The sequence below is a fragment of the Prinia subflava genome, chromosome 1, assembly GCF_021018805.1.
Source record: "Prinia subflava isolate CZ2003 ecotype Zambia chromosome 1, Cam_Psub_1.2, whole genome shotgun sequence".
NCBI lineage: Eukaryota > Metazoa > Chordata > Aves > Passeriformes > Cisticolidae > Prinia > Prinia subflava.
Genome location: NC_086247.1, coordinates 126,458,335 through 126,480,926, shown reverse-complemented (window position 1 = coordinate 126,480,926; position 22,592 = coordinate 126,458,335). Strand labels below are relative to the sequence as shown.

At 37.4% G+C, this 22,592-nt stretch overlaps 1 protein-coding gene across 1 annotated transcript in view; it reads right to left on the bottom strand.

Moving 5' to 3' along the window:
- Positions 1-2,824: 2,824 nt before the first annotated feature.
- Positions 2,825-22,592, bottom strand: part of VWDE (von Willebrand factor D and EGF domains) — a 37,995-nt gene continuing 18,227 nt past the window's right edge. Inside the window, exons 13-31 of the mRNA XM_063411435.1 lie at positions 21,459-21,595; positions 18,560-18,715; positions 17,846-17,950; positions 17,395-17,509; positions 15,825-16,075; positions 15,487-15,706; positions 14,818-14,955; positions 14,181-14,243; positions 11,695-12,375; positions 11,269-11,364; positions 11,085-11,180; positions 10,469-10,564; positions 9,108-9,203; positions 8,675-8,770; positions 8,088-8,183; positions 7,893-7,988; positions 6,517-6,612; positions 5,847-5,950; positions 2,825-4,707 (exon numbers count right to left, since the gene is read on the bottom strand). Coding sequence (XP_063267505.1) covers positions 4,687-4,707; positions 5,847-5,950; positions 6,517-6,612; positions 7,893-7,988; positions 8,088-8,183; positions 8,675-8,770; positions 9,108-9,203; positions 10,469-10,564; positions 11,085-11,180; positions 11,269-11,364; positions 11,695-12,375; positions 14,181-14,243; positions 14,818-14,955; positions 15,487-15,706; positions 15,825-16,075; positions 17,395-17,509; positions 17,846-17,950; positions 18,560-18,715; positions 21,459-21,595 — 2,759 coding nt within the window. The 3' untranslated portion in view covers positions 2,825-4,686. The remainder of the gene's footprint in view (positions 4,708-5,846; positions 5,951-6,516; positions 6,613-7,892; positions 7,989-8,087; positions 8,184-8,674; positions 8,771-9,107; positions 9,204-10,468; positions 10,565-11,084; positions 11,181-11,268; positions 11,365-11,694; positions 12,376-14,180; positions 14,244-14,817; positions 14,956-15,486; positions 15,707-15,824; positions 16,076-17,394; positions 17,510-17,845; positions 17,951-18,559; positions 18,716-21,458; positions 21,596-22,592) is intronic.

The window sequence follows — 22,592 nt, the reverse complement described above, 5'->3', positions numbered from 1 at the left end:
GCTTAGATCAATTTTTATTTTCTTGAGAGATTGATTTTCATTGTCTTCTAGATGAAATTGGAATTTTAATTTTTTTTTAATGGGAGAATTTTAGCTATGCATTACTTTAGTCTATATGTTGGAACAACATTTTAACTGTGTTAACTACTAGAACATGTAGCTCTCATGGGCAGTGACTTACGTGGAGCTGGTTCTCCCAGGATTACAAGCCACTGAGCAAAGAGGCAAAGGTAATTGGGTCTTCTGAGTTACCAATCTTCTCTACAAGACAGTGCCCAAGCATGCAGAGGGCAACTGAAAGGCAGTGGTGCAGTTCCTGAGACTCCTGTTTCCTGCTATGAGCAATTGCTGTGTGGCACAGTTGAGCTTTCTCCTGCACTTGCTTTGGAGGCTCTCAGGGGATACTGCTGCAGAGATGTTGTGAAGGATTTCCTGCAGGAACAGGGCACAACATAAGAGGAATGCACCTTTTTTGTGCTGTTTTTGCTGGGATACACTGGCTGTTTCACACCTGTTGGTGAAAATGTGATTCTCATGTGTAGAACAAGATGATTTCATCAATGGTTCCAAAGTTTTATAATGTTGATGATGATGATGTAGTTCTGTGTCACAGTCCACTGCATCATGCCATAATTTAGAAATTCAGGAGTTAGACTGAATACCTTGGGTGACATACTATTTGCAGAGGAATGAATGGGAAAAAAAATACTTGCACCAGACCCAAAATTTAGAATAAATAATTAGCACTATGTAAATACAAAGAGGTATAACATCTCAGTATTATTCCCAAAAAGACTGACTTCTACTATCAAGACAAAAGTGACAGTAATAGTGACTAGAAGCTGGAAGAGATATTGGCATTGTCAGGAGCAAGAGACCAGAAGCAGTCACTGAGAGACCTATAATTGGTGTTTCTGAACAGACCAAAACAAATGGTAATTTACTTTCCTGTTTAGAAATGATTGAAGTAAGCAGTAGTTTGATGCCACACAGAATGCAATGGTGTATTTCAGAAATACTACTTGAACGTAGCACCATCTACTGGCTACAATGTTCTTTGTGGGCTCTCTTTGGTTTTGATTTTAAGAAATATTTCTTCTTATCATTCAATTAAACTTTGAGTTTACAAGTGATTTTTCTAGTTAGAGTCAAACAATCTTAGAATGTATTATTAATGACGGTCTGTGTCCCCAGTTTCTTATTTCCACAGTTAAACATACTAAAAAGACTAAAAGAACTGTCAGTAATTGTCTTTTGTTTGTTTTCTGCTCACTGGAGGGTTGAACATGCTACTTACAGCATGTAATTTTTGGAGATGGTTATGTCTTCCTGTGGGGAGATAAGTCATGCATGCAGTCAAGAAAAGGTTGAGAAAGCAACACAAACATGTTAGCTCCCTTATTCATTAGAGCTAACTCAAACACCTTATACAGATACTCTGGTTTTCACTAAAGCAACTATAAAATTTTTTGATACCCTGTCTTTCTAGAGTGTGCATGGAAAGGTGGTGTTTCTTTTTAGTTTACTTACATGCACATTTTTATTTATGTTTTCTCTTCTGCTCTAAGTGCTTCTGGTAAGAATGGATTTACTTGGTCTAGCTGTAAAATATCATTTGCTAGCTAAACTGAGCTGTGGGCAGAAGTTGGGTAAAATGACCTGATACCAGCATGTGACACCTTTAAATGACAGAAACTGCATTAACAACTTTCGTTATTAGCAAAACTTTCTAACCTCTACATTTGGGTTTGTATATGTACCCAATGTCATGTTTTGAGAATTTAAACTTTGTGGTTTTTCCATTCAGACAAATAATGGAATGGGTGTAGCCAATTTGTCAGATAGCTTCAGTTTTTATACCTATCTACTTTACGGCTTGTGCTGATACTTCTTCACGAGTGTGTTTCTGGTAAATTGAAATGTTAACTTGCTTTTTCTTATCAGATGTGAAAATATATAATGAACTTTTGTAAAAGAAAGAACGTTTCCCATAGGGCCCACTTGTGGTTTTATTTTTAAATCATAGCCCACATGATTATTTGTGGTACTTTCTGTGACACAAGCCCTTCCTTCAGAGAACATTCACTGTACTGTATTTTAAAAGATCTTTTAAAGATCAGGGGCAAAAATCAATGTGCACTTGGGAGAATTTCTGCTGGCCTGCAGAACAACTGTAGTACGACCAGGTAATAAATGGGTGATGTACACAGGTACCTTCCAGCCCTCTTCAGTGTCTAAAGAAATCAAGGAAGAAAATTCAACCAAGATACCGATGTTGTGCATAATGTGGTAAGAATCACTGCAAAATCTTCAGTTTGATCCTTCCTTCAGAAGAATGTGGAACTGTGTCAACTCTCTCCCTATTCCCACATCCCTGTTGGGTCTAATTGCAGGTTATAGTTTTAGCAGTTCTGTTAACCTCTGTACACAAGCCGTCTATATAAATCCACATCTTGTTACACTGAGCAATTTTTCTGTATTGTTGCCATGTGCTTTCTAATTACAGTTAATTCTGTTTCATGTGTATGATGGACAATGTAGTAACAAAACAGTTTCACCTAATCACATAATTACTGGCCAGCTGTCTGTTTTGAAGTAGCTGTCTGGCATTTTGCATGTACTAATAATTTTTCTGCACCATGTGCTTGCTGGAAAATAGCAAAAATAGCACAGCTTAGCACTGAGGATTTTTAGCTACTGTAGCAAAACTCTGGATGTGCTTTTGTTCACACATCTTGCATTTGGAAAATGTAAAAGAAATAATTTCTGCTTTAAAACCATAGAAAATAAACAGCAAACACTAACAATTATAATAAAAACCCCTTTATTGTGGCTGAAATCGTAGAAATGCACATATATGTATTGATTAGGTTTTGTGAGTGAAGGATTGCACAAACTCATTAACCAAAGTACTATTAGCAGTGCTCCAGGCAGATGTTATCTTTTTTGCACAGCATCTCAATAACTGACACATGGACCAGCAATGATTACAATAAGAGATTATGTGATATTGGTGTGTTTGTACTCTAAAAACTTTTTCAGTATCTTGTGTATCCAAAACAGTTTCAAGAGCTAGTCAGATTTTGTTCATTGATGTCTTTGTGAGATATGAGAAAGGAAATGGTTCAAGAGGAGTAGGTTTTAAATAATGTAATGGTTCCCAGATCACCAGGCTATCAGCCACATCGACGCTTGATTGAAAGCAACTATGGAAATGCTGACATTTAAAATGCAAGTGGGCAATTGGACATTTTTTAAATACACAAGTTAGACACTTGGAGATCCATTCTGCAATCATGCTAAGCTCTCCAAACACCAGCTTACTTTGTAAGATGACTTAAGAAGACTAAAAAAGGTGAGGAGAAATCTAAGCGCAGAGCTGCTATCAGCTATGATTTGGTAAACACCCTCCCAGAATGGCAATAAATGGCAAAATTACCTCTATTTTCTTCCTGTTCAAAATTAGGGTATATAATTCTCCTGAATACTGCTAGGAGAACAGGAAGTCATTATATTTAGTTTTGGCTTAAAAAAATCAAAGCAGTAAACTTCAATGGCTTAGCTAAAGGGAAGTTTGTGTTTATTACCAGCTCACTTTTTTATGGCAGGAACTGAAATGTCTTTCACAGCTCTAGGAGAATATAGCACTCCTCTGTAGGAAACTTCTGGAATTTTATTTTTTCAAAAACTATCTGGCAGCTAGTAGGTGCTAACAGTTTATTGAAGCAATTGGTAATGGAAAAAATCCTCTGTGAAGTCTTTAAAAATACTTTCTCACATGATGAGTATGGATGGCATGATGTACAACAAATTTCTCCTCTTATCAGTTCCTATTTTAACATTCAGCGTTACTGAAAGCATTGTTACATTTCTCTAAGAGTCCTGGGAACAAAATTTCCTCATATTACTGACTGCCATCTCAGACAGGGGCATAAAAGTCTTACAGAGACAGGAATAATTCAGTAGCTGGCTCTTCAAATTCATGACTGTGAGTAATGAAGTCAAAACAGAAAAATTGGGATCTGGCTTTTGGGCTGCAAAGGCTTGTCATAGATAAATCAGTCATTCTGCACCTGGATGTCTGTTATCAAGACAGGAGGCCTTGCCTTCATTGTTAGTAGCCCAGCTTCAGTTCTGGTTTCCCCTCCTCCCCTGCTACTGGCTTGTCATTACAACAAGACTGATGTAAATACAAAACAAGAAAAAACAGTTATTTTTCTTCTGTCCACAGCCAAATAATATGTATGTAAATAGTGTTTGCAAACAGGAGGTACCATTCACAAGTGCAGAAGTGCTGCCTTCCCTTCTAGAGTCACCCAACAGCTGCTACAGTCTTGTTCTCTCAACAGAAAAGTCATAGTCCAGTTGACTACATGAATAAACTGCAGAATTTTGTGCTCAGTCATCAGATCTGGGAATTCAATTAAGACATCAGAGGCTGTGGGGTTTGTACATGAGGTAGCAAAAAATTACAGTTATATACAAAAGCTTTAGTGACTACAAGATTTTTTGAAGCTCACCAACATTTGTGATTAATATGAATCTTTTAAAAGATTAATATGGATCTTTTAAATATCTTCTGAATACTCCTTTCATTTAAATGAACTCTGTAATTGCCTTCAACCCTTTTGCTATTTTCAAGTCTCGTGCATCCATGCAGTATTGCAATTGAATTGCCACACTTCTTCAACCATTATGTCTTTGTACCTTGGAGAGAGAAAACAAATATTAAAACTAGATTTTATTGAGGCAACACATTTTTATGATAAAGTTTATGAAACAATTTAAATGAATCTCTGCTTGCCTGATATGCAGAATCACAACATTAAGTTAAACTTGTGCTTACAGTTTTTTTGTTTCATTAAGAAAATGTGTCATTTTGAACAATGCATGATACAGCACTGACTGACTGACTGACAATATATATATATTTTCTAGACTAAAAATAGACTAACTCTATGCAGGACATATTTATAAAAACGTTTAAATCAAAATTATTTCTCTTTTTGTTACATTTTGGAAACCCATATTACAAACATTACAGTCTCATTGACATGAATACTTTCAAAGCAGTAGGATGTGTAGTTGCATACTTTCAAAATATGTATGAGCATTTCTTTGTTTCAATTTCTGACACACATCTACCCCATCTCTCAATTCTGCTGGCAGCACAAATGTCTAAATACACTGAAATGAAAAGAGGAGAAACACCACAGAAGATGCAAGAAGAGCAGAATGCTTTTACTTCAGACATCACAAAAAAGTTAGTTGTGACAAAATGCTTAATCAAATTACTTCAGTGAGGGAGCATCAGCACCCAAGCAAGAGAATCCAACAGAAAATTGCGGCATGACAAAACATAGAAATGGTCATCATTCCCTTTGATACAAAAAAGTAAAGTTATTCTCAAGTTAGACTTGATGAACTGACTGGCAATGTAGTTGGAAAAAGATCAGGGTTAGACTTGATGCAAGCAAAGAAAGTTAGCTTGCATCAAGTAGGACTCTATTCCCTAAAATGAGGCCAGATGCTGGAAAAGAAAGTAGTGGTTGCTGTGAAGAGGATAGTTATCAATTCCTACTGCGTGACAAGGGACAATCAGATTTAATTTGAAACAAGGGAAGTTTACATTAGATGCTGAGAACAATTCTGTACGTATTAGAACCTAAAACTTACTGGAAAAGCTCTTAGGAGTTCCATTAATTTTCCCTCACTGCAGGGTGAAAGGAAGGAATCAGACAAAATACACATTTGCTGTATATCATGCTGCTTCACTGGCCACGGGTGGACTGGTTAATTAACTCCCAAATCACTGTATTGTGATGGTGTCTTGGCTCTACATTTACCTGAATTTTCTTCCCACAGAGGACTCCAGTGTAGCCTGGACGACAGGAGCACATGTTGGGCAATACACACTTGCCTCCAAACAGACACTTCTGGTTGCACACAGCTAAAACAGGAGAGGTGCATATGAGGCTTTATTCATGGACACACCTTGCTGAAGGAAAAGTGGATGCTATCTCTAGATACTTATTCTGTCTGTTATAGGGACCAAGACCTTGGAAAGTATTTTCACAGGGTAACACCCCTCAGCACAAGGAGACTCAAAGGTCACATGGTGCCAACAGTGTCCTTATGTCTATCCCATCCCACTTTAGCTTTGATGCAGATTTAACGTGAGAACATGCTGAGGGCATGAATGAAACTGAGCAAAGAACATGAGTAAGGTGTTTTTTAGCACATCCTTGCTATTTCAAGCAATCACAATGGCCTCGCAGGGCTTGTGCAGCAGCACATAGCACTGGAGCAAACCAACAGATACTGCCATTGTCCCAGAGTGCCATCAGATCCTGGAGCGTTTTAGAAGGGGCAGAGCAATCTCTACTCTTTACCCTGCCTTTGACACAGATGTGGATAAACTACACCCAAGGTATAGAAGGACTTCTCTCCACTGTGCATGGCTGAAGCATTCAGAATTGTGCAGAAGCAAGAGGTTTCAGGTTGCACCATTCTTACGTGTTTGACACTGGATTCCTTCCCACTGTGGAGGACAATGACAGGTACTCGGTCCAACACACTCCCCACCATTCTTACATTCCTGAAGACAGATTGCTGCACAAACATCACCACAAAGTATTGTTATATCCCAAGGTGTTACATTCAGTTATTATTCAGATTTCAGGATGCTCACCAGAGGTGGAGCGCTTTTCATACACCAGAGTCACATCATCTTCACTCAAATCTGTGTCTAAGGCCAACAGGATATTAAAGAGAGGCAACTAGAAACAAAAAACCCTACAACCAAAACCCCCATTCAGAGGTTCTGCTGTGTCAGAGATTGCTACAAAAACCTGAAATACTGAATTAGGAGAGCACCATTAAAAGCTTTATTTTCTCCAAATTTACCTTTCTAAAGCACACACCTTGGCAAGAGATCTTTTGTCTATCATTCAGCTGAACACCCAATGAATTAACTCAAGAATATTTGATCAAAAGTTATTTTCTGTGACGCATTTGTCTGGCTATTTGCCCCTGCTTATTAAGCCATGATCTAATACACCACTATTTCCATTAAATCATAGCTGACTATTTGATAATCAAGTCTCTCTTCCACAGTGTCCAAGAATATCTCACCCCTGTAAATACCGGTAATACTTTTTTTTCAAAAAAACACCCCCTTTCCAATAATTACAGAAAGTAATACAGGGAAATTTACTTTTTGTCCCTGCCATTTTAGAGCTTATTGCCCACATCAGTTCTCAAGCCTCAGGTGGGTACTCTGACAGACTTTAGTAACTTTAGCTATGGGATTTCTACCACCCATCCTCATGCTGATTTTCATGCAGACTGTGCATTTATCCATGCTGACGCAGTTTATTTATGCACCGTTAATATCTTCATTAAGATATGTAACCCACAGGTGTGCTACAGTCCTGTTTCTACCTGTCCTATAGAGCTTGTGCCCACTGCATCATTCACATCATGTCCAACTGTTTCTACAGTTTTCCAATATTTCACTGAACTTCTTTTTCTGTTACATCTAGTTTCATGTCCTACAGTATGAACTGGATTTCTTTCACTTTTTTGACTTCTCTCTTTGCAGAAATGCAGATGTTTTTATTTACACAAGAATCCAAAAAGAAACAAATAATATTTGCTATTCAAGAATGTCACAGACATTGCTGTGATTAGCCATGATTTAACCTAAGAACTGCATGGTATTAGTTCTCCATCCTAAATTTTGCTGCCAGGTTATAGACAACTGCTTTTTCAATGTGTATATATTCTTAAGTTCTTTGGCACTAACTCTGTATTACTTGCATGGGCAAAGTTGCCCTGAGTCCCATATTACTTTTAAGGTATTGGTCTCCTGGTAACCACAAGGTACTTACGAGTGTTACATCTTTCTCCTCTCCATCCTGAGGGACAAGAGCAAATATTTGGGCCTACACATCTTCCTCCATTCATACACCTTGGCTCACAGACACCTTAAAATCAAAAATATCTGCTGTTTAATACATTTAACTGATGACACAATAATTTATTGGCTATTTTTTGATCACAGGAAGATTTTAACACTGGCTTACTTTTTTCACATCTTCTGCCAGTGTACCCATCAGGACAAGTACAGACATTATTTCTCATGCAATGACCACCGTTCTTACAAGGAGGGCTGCAGACAGCTAAAAGATACAAACAGGAGGAAAAGGCTGTAGTTTGCTTTTTGACTTAGTGATATACTTTTGGAAAACAAGAGTGCAACACTAACATTCTGACAGCTCGTATGGACATTAAGCACTATCAGTCCTGCCTTGTAAAAAGCATATTAATGTGATTTAGTGTAAAAATTAATAGTAAAGACAAAATTGGATAAAAAGGAGTCAATGTTGGCAACTGTATGTGTACAAAAGTAACCAGACTACACATAACATACAATGGAACTGGATGAAAGCTGCTTAAATGTTGAGTCTTAGTCTCAAGACTAATTTTGAGTCTTCATTCTCTTTGGACAGTTGTTGAATCAGCTATAAAATCTAAAAAATAATGTAATCTCTGTTTTATACCACTTCTCACGTACATGACTTGATTGTTAATTTTGTGTCCTAATGTTTTCTCACAGATTTCCTCATAATGGCAACTAAAGAGTGGGGAGAAGAAAAAAAGAAAATATTACCATTCTGACAGTGGGCACCGAAGAATCCATGGGGACACAGGCAAACATCTGGCTTAGTACAGGAACCACCATTGAGACACACAGGATTACACATGGCTGCAGAAATAGGGTCAGGAAGAGTGGGAAGCATGACATCCAAATAAAGTCTATAAAATATGTGTGTCTGTTTCAGGAACAGGAATTAAACAGCTAAGGTAACTGCAGGTAACGGCATTCCCATAAAATCTTTACCCCAAATTAAAGGATCACCATAAGACTTCCCAGAGGAGCTGCTGGCAGCAGAACTGCCATGCAGAGACTCCAGGGAGTGTGGGGCTCTGCAGCAGAGAGCAGCTGCCCATTGCTGCCACGTGAGCCACGCAGTTCCGAATTTCAAACAAGGGGAGGGCCTGTGGGTGCTCTCCCAGGACCGTGGAAGTTGCAGGGGTGTTACCTGTGCTGCAGGTAGGTCCGTACCAGCCAGGCTTACACTGGCAGATGTCTGGAGTGAGACATTCACCACCATTTTCACAGTGTCTGTTGCAAACCACTACCATCCAAGAAGGTGGGCAAAAATATAAGAGAAGGCAGGGGAGGAGACAGAGGGTGGGAGAACAAGAAAGAAATACCTTACAAATTATTCTTGATTCGTTTTTTGGTTCTTTCCCAAAAATTAACACTGGAAGTAACATACAATTCCTAGCTGAAGAGGAATTGCTAAACAGAGTAATCTAGTTTTAAATCCATAATAGCAAGCACAGATGACAAAAGTAAACAAAATGTCTTTCCATGCAAATATACATGGTCTGATTATATTTAGTGTTAAAAATGTAGAAATTTAAACAAAAATTCTAAACTAAATGAGAAATGCAATACTAAGAGACAAATGGACTGTGTTACATGATGCAATTGCAGCTGCATGCACCCAGGAACATGAGACTGACAAGCAAATACATTAAAATATCATGGCTGGGGAAAACCATAAATCACTTCTTCAGGAAAGCATCTCATTCTCTTTAGTACTCCTTCACAAAGAGCAGCATTATTTTTGCCAGAACTGAAATTAGAACAAGGAAAACTGAAAACCAAAGTCCTGGGATTTGAGGAGGAGACAGAGGATTGTCTGAATTCAGGGTCAATTATGGCACATTCAGTGAACAATATATAAACAGCATATCTAAATTTGGATTCTCTGAAGGTTAAAAATTGCCCATATAAAATCCACCCAAAATTTGGGGTTGTCAAATTGCAGCATGTATGACTTGATAGTTAAAGACAATTTATGTGAGACAAAGTAATTCCAATCTTTCAGCTGTGATCACAGCAAATTTTTCAATTTTCAGGCCAGGTAAAAGGAAAGAAGAGACCATCTTGTGGTTCTGAATTCAGTTTTCCCAGTCTTTCAGTATCCCAGTCTTTCTGACACACCATTCACTGACACCAGCTTTTGAATGTACTCCAGTATTTAATCAATCTGAGCTGATAGATGTTAAAAGGCTGTCACAACATATGAAACATCTGTGTTTTTCTACAGGTAGTATCACATACACAGTGCACTCAATTTTTCCATGCTTGTGAATCATAAAATATAAATTATTTACAGCTTTTATGGCGCATTATGTTTTCACAGTTATATGCAAATACTACCTGATGTTCAAAAATCATAGGTATGGGAACTTTCAAAAAGGCACAGCTATTATGTCATTTGCTAGCATTAGACAGAAGGCATAAAAAATTTAAACCATAATTTGCTTTCTTGCTCCTGAATAACATGAAAAAATGTTGTGCGTTTTTCTCTTATTCTCTTTTGCTTACTTGTATCACATCTGGGTCCCACAAAACCATATGGGCAGGTGCAGAGATTTCTGGCCAAGCATGTGCCTCCATTTTGACACGGTGGTTTACAATGTGCTGCAGATACAGAATTATGTTCAAGAAATTGCCTCTACAAAGATGCATGGACTGATTATGATTTATAAAAAAAAGCAATGTTAATAACTGTCAGTGAGAAAAAAAATGAAAACAAAATAAGGATATATGCAATGCCTTTGGACAAGAGTAAGTAACAAGAACAGCTTCACTTCAGTAGTACAGAGACCCAACAGTGGGGGTCACCCTGAAGAAATGAAAGCTGACAATTTCCATACAGTGCTTCCCACTCTTCAGGAGTGTTTAGCTTAGAGGCAACTAGATTTGCTGGTGAACTGCTCTACTTAATGTGGAAGCTAAATTTAGGAATATCCAATCATAAGCAACATTTACAGTGTATATCAAGAAAATCAGGACATACACCAAAATGTAACTGAAGAGTTCTGTTATAGTGACAGTAAAATAAACAGACTTTCATGCTGTCAGAATGAACAGCCATGGGAGTTGCTCACAGCATCCTTTGGATAGTTATGGATTTAAAAGCAAAACCTGCTACATTTACCTTCCTCACAGGTGGAACCACTGTATCCAGGTAAACACTCACAGACATTGGGTTTAATGCACTTCCCATGGTTTTTGCAATCAGGTCTGCAGAGAGCTGTAAAAAAAAAAAATTAACATCACTCTGCAAATCATTCATTTGTGCATATGAGTTACCACAGGCAAAATTAACATGCCATACTCACCAGCCTGACAGCTATAACCAGCATAACCAGGCCTGCATTTACAAATATTGGGTGCCACACATTCCATATTTTTGCCACAGGGTTGTCTACATCTTGCTAAAAGGTAATGAAGAAAACAAAGAAAATAATAAGGAAAATGAAAATGGCATTTCAGCACACTGTGTCTTGCCTAATGTAGTGAACTGATTACAGAGAATCCATTAAACACTTCCCATAAATGCAGAGCCTAAGAGGCATCAGGAAAGTATTTTTAAGGGCATCCATACAACTAAAAGCCTGTAGGCTATGCCAATAATAATAATGAAAATGAGAAAGTTCAATACACCACACTTTCCACTGATAATACAGTAACAATATACTTGCAAGTTATAAAGACATCTCAAGAATCTTTTCTTCAAAGTGTTGAAGTGCAACAATTTGTAATACCTCTGCAAGTGAAGCCATCTCCATAATAACCATAAGGACAACGACCACACCTGACACTTCCATCCTGGCTTGGCTCACAGGGTACTCCAGGAAAACAGGGTAAATCAGAACAGGTCACTGCTTTAGGAATCACCGTTTCCCTCAGTTCTTCAGGAAGCAATTTTGGTGGGACAGTGACTTCAGCAAGGGTAAAAGGTAAATTGCTGGCTTTGTGCTTAGCTAATTGGTGCAGAACTCTCTGAGCATTTCTACCTTCGAATGCTTTGTTTGGCAAAGAATGTCCTTTGCTTATACTTGCTCTGCTGCTAGGGGCAGTCTTCCTGCTGCTCTCAAAATAGCTAAAGGTCTCAACTTGTGCCCTTGTTTTCTTCTCAGGTGATACAGCATGGCTCCTTGAAGATGCAGCCTTTACAGCACGTATCCAAGAGCTGTTTCCAGCATCAGCAAAGTGACCACTGATGGTGCCTAGAGCATGAGCAATGTTTCCAGTAACCACAGGTTGTACAGAAGCATTTCTCTGAGAATCAGGTGTCTTCCAGGCAGTGATTGTTTTTACTGTGGAGGCTGGTGGTGTGCTGCTGCTGACCATTCCTGTAGAAATAAATCTCTTAGGGACATCTGTAGAACTGGGAATATAACTTGACATGCTTAAAACCTTCTCAAAAGATGGTGGTTGAAAACCTATGTTACATTCCCCTGGGGAACGGTTTCTCCCCCCTCAAGGACCCCTAGAGCTTGTAACCATGTAGTTTAACCCTTCCTCCTCTTTCTGACCCTATTGGCTGTGTCCCAAACTGTTCCTCCCTGGCAGGAGCTAAGAAAAGAACCTCTTCATCTGCACACACACTCTTTCCCCTCTGGACACCACATGGAATAAACGTCTTGAACTGCAGCTGGGGGTCAGAGCCTCTTTTGGAACCCTTTATCCTGTCTGTGAAATATTCCTCCAAAGCCCCCTAAGGTTTGGGCTAGCCTAGGAACATTGGAGGGGCTACAGGGGAATTTATTTCAAACCTACAGTATTTTAGAAGGAAATGGAGGAGAAGTATGTGAATACCATCAGACTTTTTTTTCCCTTTGAGCATGGGGAATATTTTCTGAACAGATAAACATATAGCCCATTCATTCTGTGCTTCAGGAAATCTCTCCTTGTGCTATGTCAGAACGTAAGTATGCAGTAGAACCTAACTGGGAGAATTAGAGAAGATCAAGATATTCTGATTACAGCCTCTCCCACCCTCACCGTGGCCTTTCCTTGGCTGGAAGATAAGAACAAAGCACGATTCATAGGAGGCATGATTTATAGGAGCAGAGATTTTCCCATATTAGGTCAATAAACAGATTTACTGTCAGCAGATTATCAGCTGCATATATTGCTTTCAACGAGGTAACTGAAAGAATTTAAAGAAAAGATATTGCTTATGGTTCATCAGTGTGTCTAAGCACTAGAAGCAGAGATAAAACCACATGTATGTAGATGCTTATACATACTGATGCACCATGGACAGTATTCCAGGGGAATAAGCCACCAACTTGTAGCACAAGTATTACCATGTTTTATTCTTCAAACTTGTATTCACCTTTCTTAAACTTTCTGCATGGGTTTTAGTAGTGGAATGTTTCCACTGTTTAATGAAAATCAGAGACTGACTCAGTCTCCTCATTCAAGACAGCGCAAAATGAATGATAAATTCCTCACATTCTGCCCAGGGAAAATGTGTGTTGGGGAAAGAAGTACAGCACTGTAAACTCAGACTGGTAGAATACTGAATATAGGGTTTTAGCATTATGGGGCAGTGGATGAATGAAACCCTAACCTATTTATAACTAGATAATGATTCACAAAAGGTTAAACTTTACTGAATCGTAATAAAGTGTGATCTCCCATGGCTGAAAAGCAAACCATTTTGCAGCTGATGAAGAATTATCCAGCACTGGCACTGCAGTGAGGGAGTCTTCCTTCCCCCCAACAACAATTCAGAGATAAAGGGAAAAGACACCTGAGACTTTCCTACAAAGAAACCCCCAGCAGGCACAGACCTGGAAATGCCAGGAACAGCACTTAGGGAGTTTCGGAACAAAGACATTCACTTGCCATATCCTTCACCTCTCCTTTGAGTTAAAGTAGGAAAATGGCATTCAACATAATGCCATAAACTTTTGTTTATCTCATATAACAGATGTCCCTATCCCCATGTTACCTATTTTATGTCAGTGGTTGGTCACTAAAACAAAAGGCAACTGTAAGAGTGTCATACATCACACTGTTAATAAAATCGCTTGACTGACCCAAGGGATTTGTTGATATTGACATTTCAGTCTCTTTTTTTTAGAATAGAATACAACCCCAGTAATTAATAAATTAATAAATTTTCAAACTGAAAAATAAAGTAAATAGCATAAAACTGACTAGAACCCTTATTTGCCAGCTATAATCTTATCAGTATGTGAATCAGAAATTCCATTTTCTTCAGGAAAAAAATCACCTTTATTCCCTCCAATTTCTCCCGTGGAATCCTTCCTTTCAACATCAGTGTCGTCAAAGCTTTCTGAAAAGATGTGAAGACACATTAGTATTGCACAGAAATAGCTATGTTTGTTTAAATTTAAATAAATTACAAACAGAGTTAAAATTTTATTACATAAAATCAACTCAAAATTCAGAAAGTAGATAAAAGTTAAAAATGTTTCTTAAAAGTTTTTTAACAGAGTGTTTTAAAAATACAAGTCATTTAGTAATTGCATGTAAATAAATGTTTGGCAGCTGCCTTGACTTGAGTAAACAGTTCTATGTTAATCAATCTAATAGAAATATATTTTTCCATTATTTATTAATAATTTATCACATTATGAAAATAAATGAAGAAAACATGCCAAAAATATTCCACTGTATTGTTCTATTTTGATGTAAAAGAATGAGGGTGTGTTTTGTATCTGTTTTTTTTCTACACTAGCTGTGTTGACCCAGTGCAGTCTAATATTGCCATCAGCAGAGACACAGCTCTGCTTTGCTGACTACTGAAGAGAGTTTTGAAGTTATCGTTAGGAACATGAAGCACAATCAAAGATATTCTATCTGACTGACAGTAAGACAATACCATTCTTCTGAAAATCAAACATTACCATGACATGACTTCCCATCTCCTTGCAGATTATTTGGGCATGGACCACAATAGTAGGAACCAAAAGTATTGAAGCAAAATACTCCAGGGAAGCAAGGACTGGATGCACATTCATCTACATCCTCTTGACAATTTTTACCTGTATTGAAATACAGATATAATTCTTTTTATAATATTGTGTCACTAGACTTTGATGGTGTGTTTATAAAAGAACAATGTATGCAAGTGCTGAGAAAAAAAAAAAAAGTGCAACCAATCATTTCAGTGCATCTAATAAGAACAGCTGATAAGCTTTGCTATTCACATTTTTTTCATCTCATATCAAGTATTTTGCTAATTGTAGAATATGGACAAGTTGGGCTGTGGGGACTACATGCTTATCTGCAGGAGGAATCTCCTGTATTTCCCTGTGTTGATGAATTTACCTTTGCAGAGGAAAACAATGCAAATTAGCTTTCATAATGAACTAAAACAAACAACTATTATAGTCATGCAAGAAAAATCTTGAAGTATATCATACATCTGTACCACAAGACTATAAGGTTTCTTCATAATACAACAGTAAGTTATTTACAGTGAAAAATTTAAAAAGAAAATTGTAGACATAAAATTAAAAACTCGTGTTTATCACTAAACATGATAAATGCATGGAAATAAAATAGCAAATTACCTTGAAGTTCATGTGGACATTCACAGTAATAGCTGTTTATTCCATCCACACATCTGCCAATACCACACTGGTTAAGTTTACAGTCATCAGTATTCACTTGACAGAGATCACCTTCAAATCCAGCCACACACACACAAAGATATCTTCCACTTCCAAGTGGGAAATTAATGTTTGTCACACATGAGCCATTATTTAGGCAATCACATGATTTTACACTGACCTAAAAGACACGCCCAATAAGACAGTTTTCTTTTTTTTAATGAACAAGCAATGAGTTCTGTAAATAGATAACTTAGATATCTTATTAGTAAGCATCATTTTACTGTAATATTCATTACCTCTATTTCTACCTTAGTCGTTGCATTGCAGTCATCTGTCAAAGAAAATGTTAATTTATGGACATTCATTGCCACAGCTTTCCACAAAAGGAGACCTGATGGGGAAAGACTGGCACCTTCTGGACCAGAATCCAATGTGAAATGAATAGCAGAGCCCTCTGGATCTGAAGCCAAAAACTGATATAAAAAATCTTCTCCATAAAATGTCTGTAGTATACCCTGAAAATTTTCAAGCACTGGAGGCTGGTTACCTGTAACAAAGGAGATATTTTCCTTTTCTGAGGAAAAATTGCAATATTCTTATAAAAATTAAAAGGAATATATCTTCCTACTAAAGAAATCCCATCTACTTATTTCTCCTAAATTCTACTGTCGTTTGAATGGCACAGAAAATACACTTGATATTTTCAACACTAGTGAGTGCCTGCTGCTATCAGGAATCCACCCACTGTGGCAAAAACCACAAAGGAAGAAGAAGGTGTGATCAGTGTTTCAGTTGCTAAACTCAGTCATTTCCAACATCATCCTCTTTGCAGAAGAGGTTGTGATCCTTAGGCTTGGGGTGTTGCCTCTGGTTTACATTTTTCACTCATTTCTGACTTTGGCTGTATTGAATTCCAGTCCATAACATGGCTATAACATGACAATCCCTTGATTCTCTGTCTGCTGGATGAGTTTCATTTCATTCCTTCCATTCATATCTCATCTTTTTACAATAGCTATATCCACCTTGGCTTTCAGTACAAGTTTGAACTGGGACAAGATTTACCAAGACAGGCACCAGAAGTCCCATTCAGACAGGACCTTTCCTAATCAAGGCAGAGTCTTGATTTCATGAGTCCTTCACTCATGAAGACACTGATAGGATGCTTGTATTTGTGATGTTACAGACTTGGGTTGGCAGGGCAGGCTGGACAGTTAATATGAAAGCTCCCAGAAATGTTCCATTTGGCGAAGGGACCAAGGTGATGTGTATATCCAAAGACTAAAATCTGTACCAAAAGAACTACAACTCCTATGTTAGAATTTTGTACTACAGAGAAGGAAAATGAAAAGTTTAGACCTAAGTTTTCCCCTCATAGTGTGGTTTCTAACTGGACTGGAGTACAACATCCTTGGATGTACCTTCAAGTATTTAGGCCATATATCTATGCCATCAATGTAAATGATACCAAGGAATTAACTGTCTAATAAATGACATGTCATTTAATCTGTGATCTCCACTTGTTTGTAATCTGAATAATTTCTTGAAAAATACCCATTGCACCTGTATGTTGAAGACAAACATAAGTGGACGTAGTTGTGCTAAATATCAAGACTCCAAAGTGCTACTCAGGCTGAAAGTTGTTAATTTTCATTAGTTATTTGTAATGCCTACAGCAAGAGAGTCAGGGAAAGTAAATTAAAATATTACATATATGTTGTGGAAAAGACAATATAATTTTCCGAAACTAATATAAATGCCAAAACACTTACCTAGTTAAACTTAAAACATCACTATTACCATAATTTTAAAAACTCTGGAGACTTTCAACTACTTAGTATTAAAAAAGAACTATTTAGAACTTACTTTCAACAACTGACCAAGTTAACTTCGATAAGTCAGGTCTGCACAGTAAGCAAGGGCTGGTTGGATTTGTGTCTCCTTCACCATAACAGAGTCCATCTATGTTGCATGTTTTCTCCTTTTAGAGAAATGAAAATGTGATTCATTAATGGGTTTGGTTATAAAACTGGTTTTGAATTTACAACTATCAAATAAAATCTAGTAATTCTGCCCTTCCATTAAACAACTAAGCTTGTTTTTAAATCTAAACCACTGACAGCAAGTTTGGTTTTACTTGATAGTTATATGAAGAGCTTTTGGGTTCATTTTTTACATTTGAAATTATCTCAGCTTCTCTTCCTGTGCATTGAAAATCCCTGTTGGAAACAAGAACAGGGTATGTTCTGCTAATTTTTCTATATTTTTTCAGCCTAAAAATGCATATTTTCATAATAGAGAGTAGTGAAACACATACCTTTAATGTACATAGCCCAGACTCTTGTGGTTCACATGTCTGACAAGCTCCATCATATAATATCATTGTTTTAGAGTTGCTATAAACAAATCCATCATTAGAAACCTGCAAGGTGAGCAGTAAAAATGGATTAACTGATACAGGTATCGATATATAACCCACATGGTCTGCTAGCATGAGCTTCCACTCATTAATAGACACTGACATAGATGTGGTTTAAACTCTTACAACAGTCATCAGAAATCTAATCAAACCTGCAAAGGGGTCTAGGCAGATTTGACCAACCACATGTCAGTGTCCATTTTAAGGTAAATTGAATCGTGTGTGGGCTGTACCGACCTTATTGACTCCATCTGTGTGAGAGCTCAGGTATCTGCTCACAGGGATTTGTACATGTCCCTGAGCTCAACTCAGTGCTACCAGACATGGAGCCAAGGTCATTTGAAATACTCTAGGGTAGCTACTTGGCCTTTAACTTCTGCTCTTGAAGAATGTGTGTCTCTGCAGGACCTAGGTTGTATCTACCAGTCCCATTGCAGGAGAACACTATCAAATGATATTTAACACTTAAGCTTAGGTGACAAGACTGAGACCCCAAGTTAAGCGAGTTGACTTCTCCCTTTAGTACCACTAAATAAAGGATAGTATCTACATGATGTATTTTCATCTTAATAGAAATCTTTGTAAATGGATATTTGAAATTTCTGAGAGTACCTTTATTTGCCATCTGGCAATGGGTTTGTCATCAACCAGATCCATCACATCAGACTGCTGGCCATCATTTGGTAACCGGCAGTCCACAGTCCTGGCATTTTGGAAGGCAGCTGGCATAGTTAGAGGTTCTCCAGGAATCAATTGTCTATCACTATACTGAATGTTAAGAAAGAAAATTTGTTTTTCACTGTTTTTCACTGAAATACATCACGAAAACATTTTTACCAGAGAAAAACTCCCCATGTGTTTGAACAAGTCTAACATGTCTGGATTAGAATGCAGTGGCAAACATTAGATGACAGTATTTGCACACACAGATTTTTACCTCAGCCTGCTACTGTGGAGGAGCAGGCAGAGAAGCCTTTCCTGACACACGGCCCTTTGGCACTGCAGTGCCAAGGATGAACAGTCCTTCTGGTGGAAGGTAATAGGAGAGTGAAGCAGTGGGTGATCCTCAAGCACCACTGACCTGATGTTCAAGTGCCTCTGTTCCACTCCATCTCTACTGCCATGAGAGGACAGGCTTTAGTCAAAGGGACAGATGAGGGTTTTGGCAGGGCTCAGGAATCATTCTGGGTGCCTGGGCAAGACTGACACCTGCCATTCAGCCCTTGTACAGGCCAATAGGTTGTTCAACAGAACAAGACACCATTGACCCGCAGACCTTTCCTCTAAACTGCTGTGAGGACAGGGCATCCGAGGATCCATCTTGAGAGTTCAAGATAATAATAAGGAGGATAATACTATTTGGCTGAAGCATTCATGTGGAGGTAGGGATAAGCATATGGAAAATAAATAAATAGAGATGGAACTAAGAATCCAGGCAGACTATGAATCAAGAGAACAGCAAGCAAAAAGCATTTTGAGTTTAAGTAGCTTTTCCTGAGCTGGCATTTTTTTTAGTCACTGGAGCCAATCAAAACAGTTATTCAATCCCAATCCTCACATTAAGAGTCATCTGCTGTATAGCCCTTGCCTTTTTTTTTTTAACAGAAAAAGAAACACTTTTGCTAAAAGACAAAGTGTGCTTGTCTATGTGCTACTTCTGTTCCAACCACACATTCTTTTCTTTCACCCTATACTCATTTAAGAAATTCACAGCGAAGGTAAGTATAGAAACTAAATATTTCTAAATATTTAATTTTGAGTACTGTAACCTTTGAAATGTGATACAGTCTATTTTTTCAGAAACCTTTTGTTACTAGCTGGAGGCAAGTTCAGATAATTTTTCAGGAACGGTTTAACCTTTCAAAAACCAATTAAAAAGCCTTCAGATCTGTAAGCATTCCAGCTCATAAGGTTCATAGAAATTGGAGTTCAATGTAAAACAGAAGGAAATAAAACTGTATTTTTGTTTTGCAGAGATTAAACATGCTCTCATCTTTTACCTTCAAATTCTCTATCTCTGTACTCACAGGTTCCTGGCTATTTCCTACCCAAAATTCTATCAAGTGTCTACCCTAAACTGGGTAAGAGAGCCTATGAACAATAGATTTGATTTAACATTTCAAATGTGAAAATATTGAAAAGAAAAAGAAATTCTAAATTCTGTCAATATGCCTCCTCCACAAAATTTTGATCATTTAAGTTCAATCTCAAAATATGTGCAGTCCTATACTGTTGCAAGTCCATTGACATTTCCTTAAATTCACTATTTCTGCAGCCTGAAAAACTTAACAAAAAAACCAGTACTCCAAAGTTCCTTTCTTTTGTATTCTCAAGGAAAAAATTTGCAGCTTTCTCCTCAACTGCAATTACAGCAGTAAAATGGCTCTTGTCAGTGATCATCATTAAAAATGACTAATTAGGAAGTTTTTGCATAGGGAGCCAAATACAGCACTGCCAAGAGAGGTTTCAGAACAAATTGCCATGAGTTAAAACTGAGAAATTTCAAACTGTGATAAGTGAACTCCCAATAATTGTCTTACTGTGAGCTTGGTCTAAAAGTCTTTTAATATAAGAGGAGCATAAACTTACTCTCAACAATCATTTCAAGCCAACGTGAGGGGATACATGTTGACTTTAAGAAAAATCTATAGCCAGCATTGCCTAATCTGTCAAAATAATTTCAGCATATGCTGGAAATAGCTAAGGAAAACTATTGTCTCAGGAACAAAATTTCCCATTGAATGGTTCCCCTTTTGCCAGCTCTCACCCCCATCATCACACTAATAAAATACAGTTTTACTTTTAGGTTTTTTTGTTCTCATGTCTAACATGGCATAAAAAGTTGTAATTGCTGACCATGTATTCCAGGCTACAACTTGTAAATTGCTTATATATTTGCCTTGAAAAGCTTTTTTAAAGATGAGCAACAACAGTCTCTCTACACAGATTCCCCTAAAGTTTACAGTGAAACATTTTTTAATCTTCTGTTCAAACTTGACATATATCATGAAATAGCCATAGTATTCTACCTCTGTGAAATGGACAACATATCAAAAACGCCTTTATCTTTTCCTAACAGATTTATTATGTTTATAAAAGGCTATTTCAAGCATTAGATTTGAGACAGAAATCTAGTCATGGTTTTAACCTTGCTGTCCTTTTTCAAAGAAGTGGTACTTCAATTCCTCTCCATAAGCACTTAAAAATACAACGATGTACTGGTTGTTACTAATAGGGCTGCCCTTGCCCTTTTCTGATGGATAGCTGCAGTGTGCTCTTATCTCCCTCCCAGCTGCTGAACATTCCCATTATGTTTTGTATTTCTCTTATCATGGAGGAAATGGCAATCTTGCAAAGTCTTGAGTGTTTCTGCAAAGCGCTGAGTGCCTTTGCTTTTAGCTTCCACTAAAGCATTGGGTTGTGCCCACATCAATGAATAATATGTTTGATATTTTGTCTCTTGTTCTCTAAGAAGTTTAAAATGTAATTGTCACTATTCAGGGAGACCTACTTGCAATTTGATGATTTCACATTTCAGGTTCAATGAGTCCCTGAAGCCATGTCCAAACACTCTCACTGATGTGCACTCATACTGCCGAATATCACACAGCCCAGCATTCTCCAGCTCTGTAATTTCTGGAGCCTGGTCTTGGAAGCAGAGATTAGACAATAAATGCTAGTATGAGAACTCATTCATAAGCATTTACATTATGCAATATGTTTATTTTTCTATCCAACCATGAAAACTATGTACACAAGAAAATCTGAATCCAGCTGAAGGGAAGCATAAACAGAAAGCTTTTACACTGTTAAACTGAAACTTTAAAGTTAAAGCTAAGCTTCTGTTTTCTCTTGGAACCTCAGTATTTGAAGCAGAGAAATTTCAAATTATAACAAACACTTGTGAATACGTGTTTTGCTTTCTTACCTATGGTTGCTTACATCAGACTTCTGGGATAAAACTGAAATGAAACTAAGGCCTTATAAATAGGCATTGGAAAGGAGACAGTTATGTAATAATTTATATAGAGATTTTTTAAAATTAAAAACTAAAAAAAAAAATCTCAGATGGGAGTTATTTCAGGAAATAAACTGACAGATCAGAATACTCAAAAACAGATTTTATGAGGTAAAACTAGCTTATTTTATTCCTCTTGAAGTCAAATATTTCTTATTATTCTATTCTCTTTTTCTCTATTTGCTCTTAAATAAGTTATTAAAACAAAAACACCATTGCAAACCAAAGTATTAACAGGTTTTATTTTGGAAGAGCTTTGACTTTGGTAGTACTATTCATGTTTTTCCAGTGTAATTGTTCAACTGAAGTTTTAGTGAATATCTTACTAGTGAAAATGAAAAAAACTCCTGCCCAGCACAATTTGCTATATCTCTTTTTTCTTCACCAGCAATTCTGCTCCCATCCCATCTAACAGCTTACAGAGATGTAACATCGACAAAAACATCCCACTTAGAGTTAATAAACAGGATCACATAAACTATACAAATCTAGGGGAGGGATGAATGTGGCATATTTTCCCTGAAGGAGACAGCATGTGCAAACATTGCCAGTCTCTTGGGGCTACAAGTCTCTGCATTTCAAACTGACTTTTTCAATCTGGCCTATTAGAAACTAAGCTCATGTTTT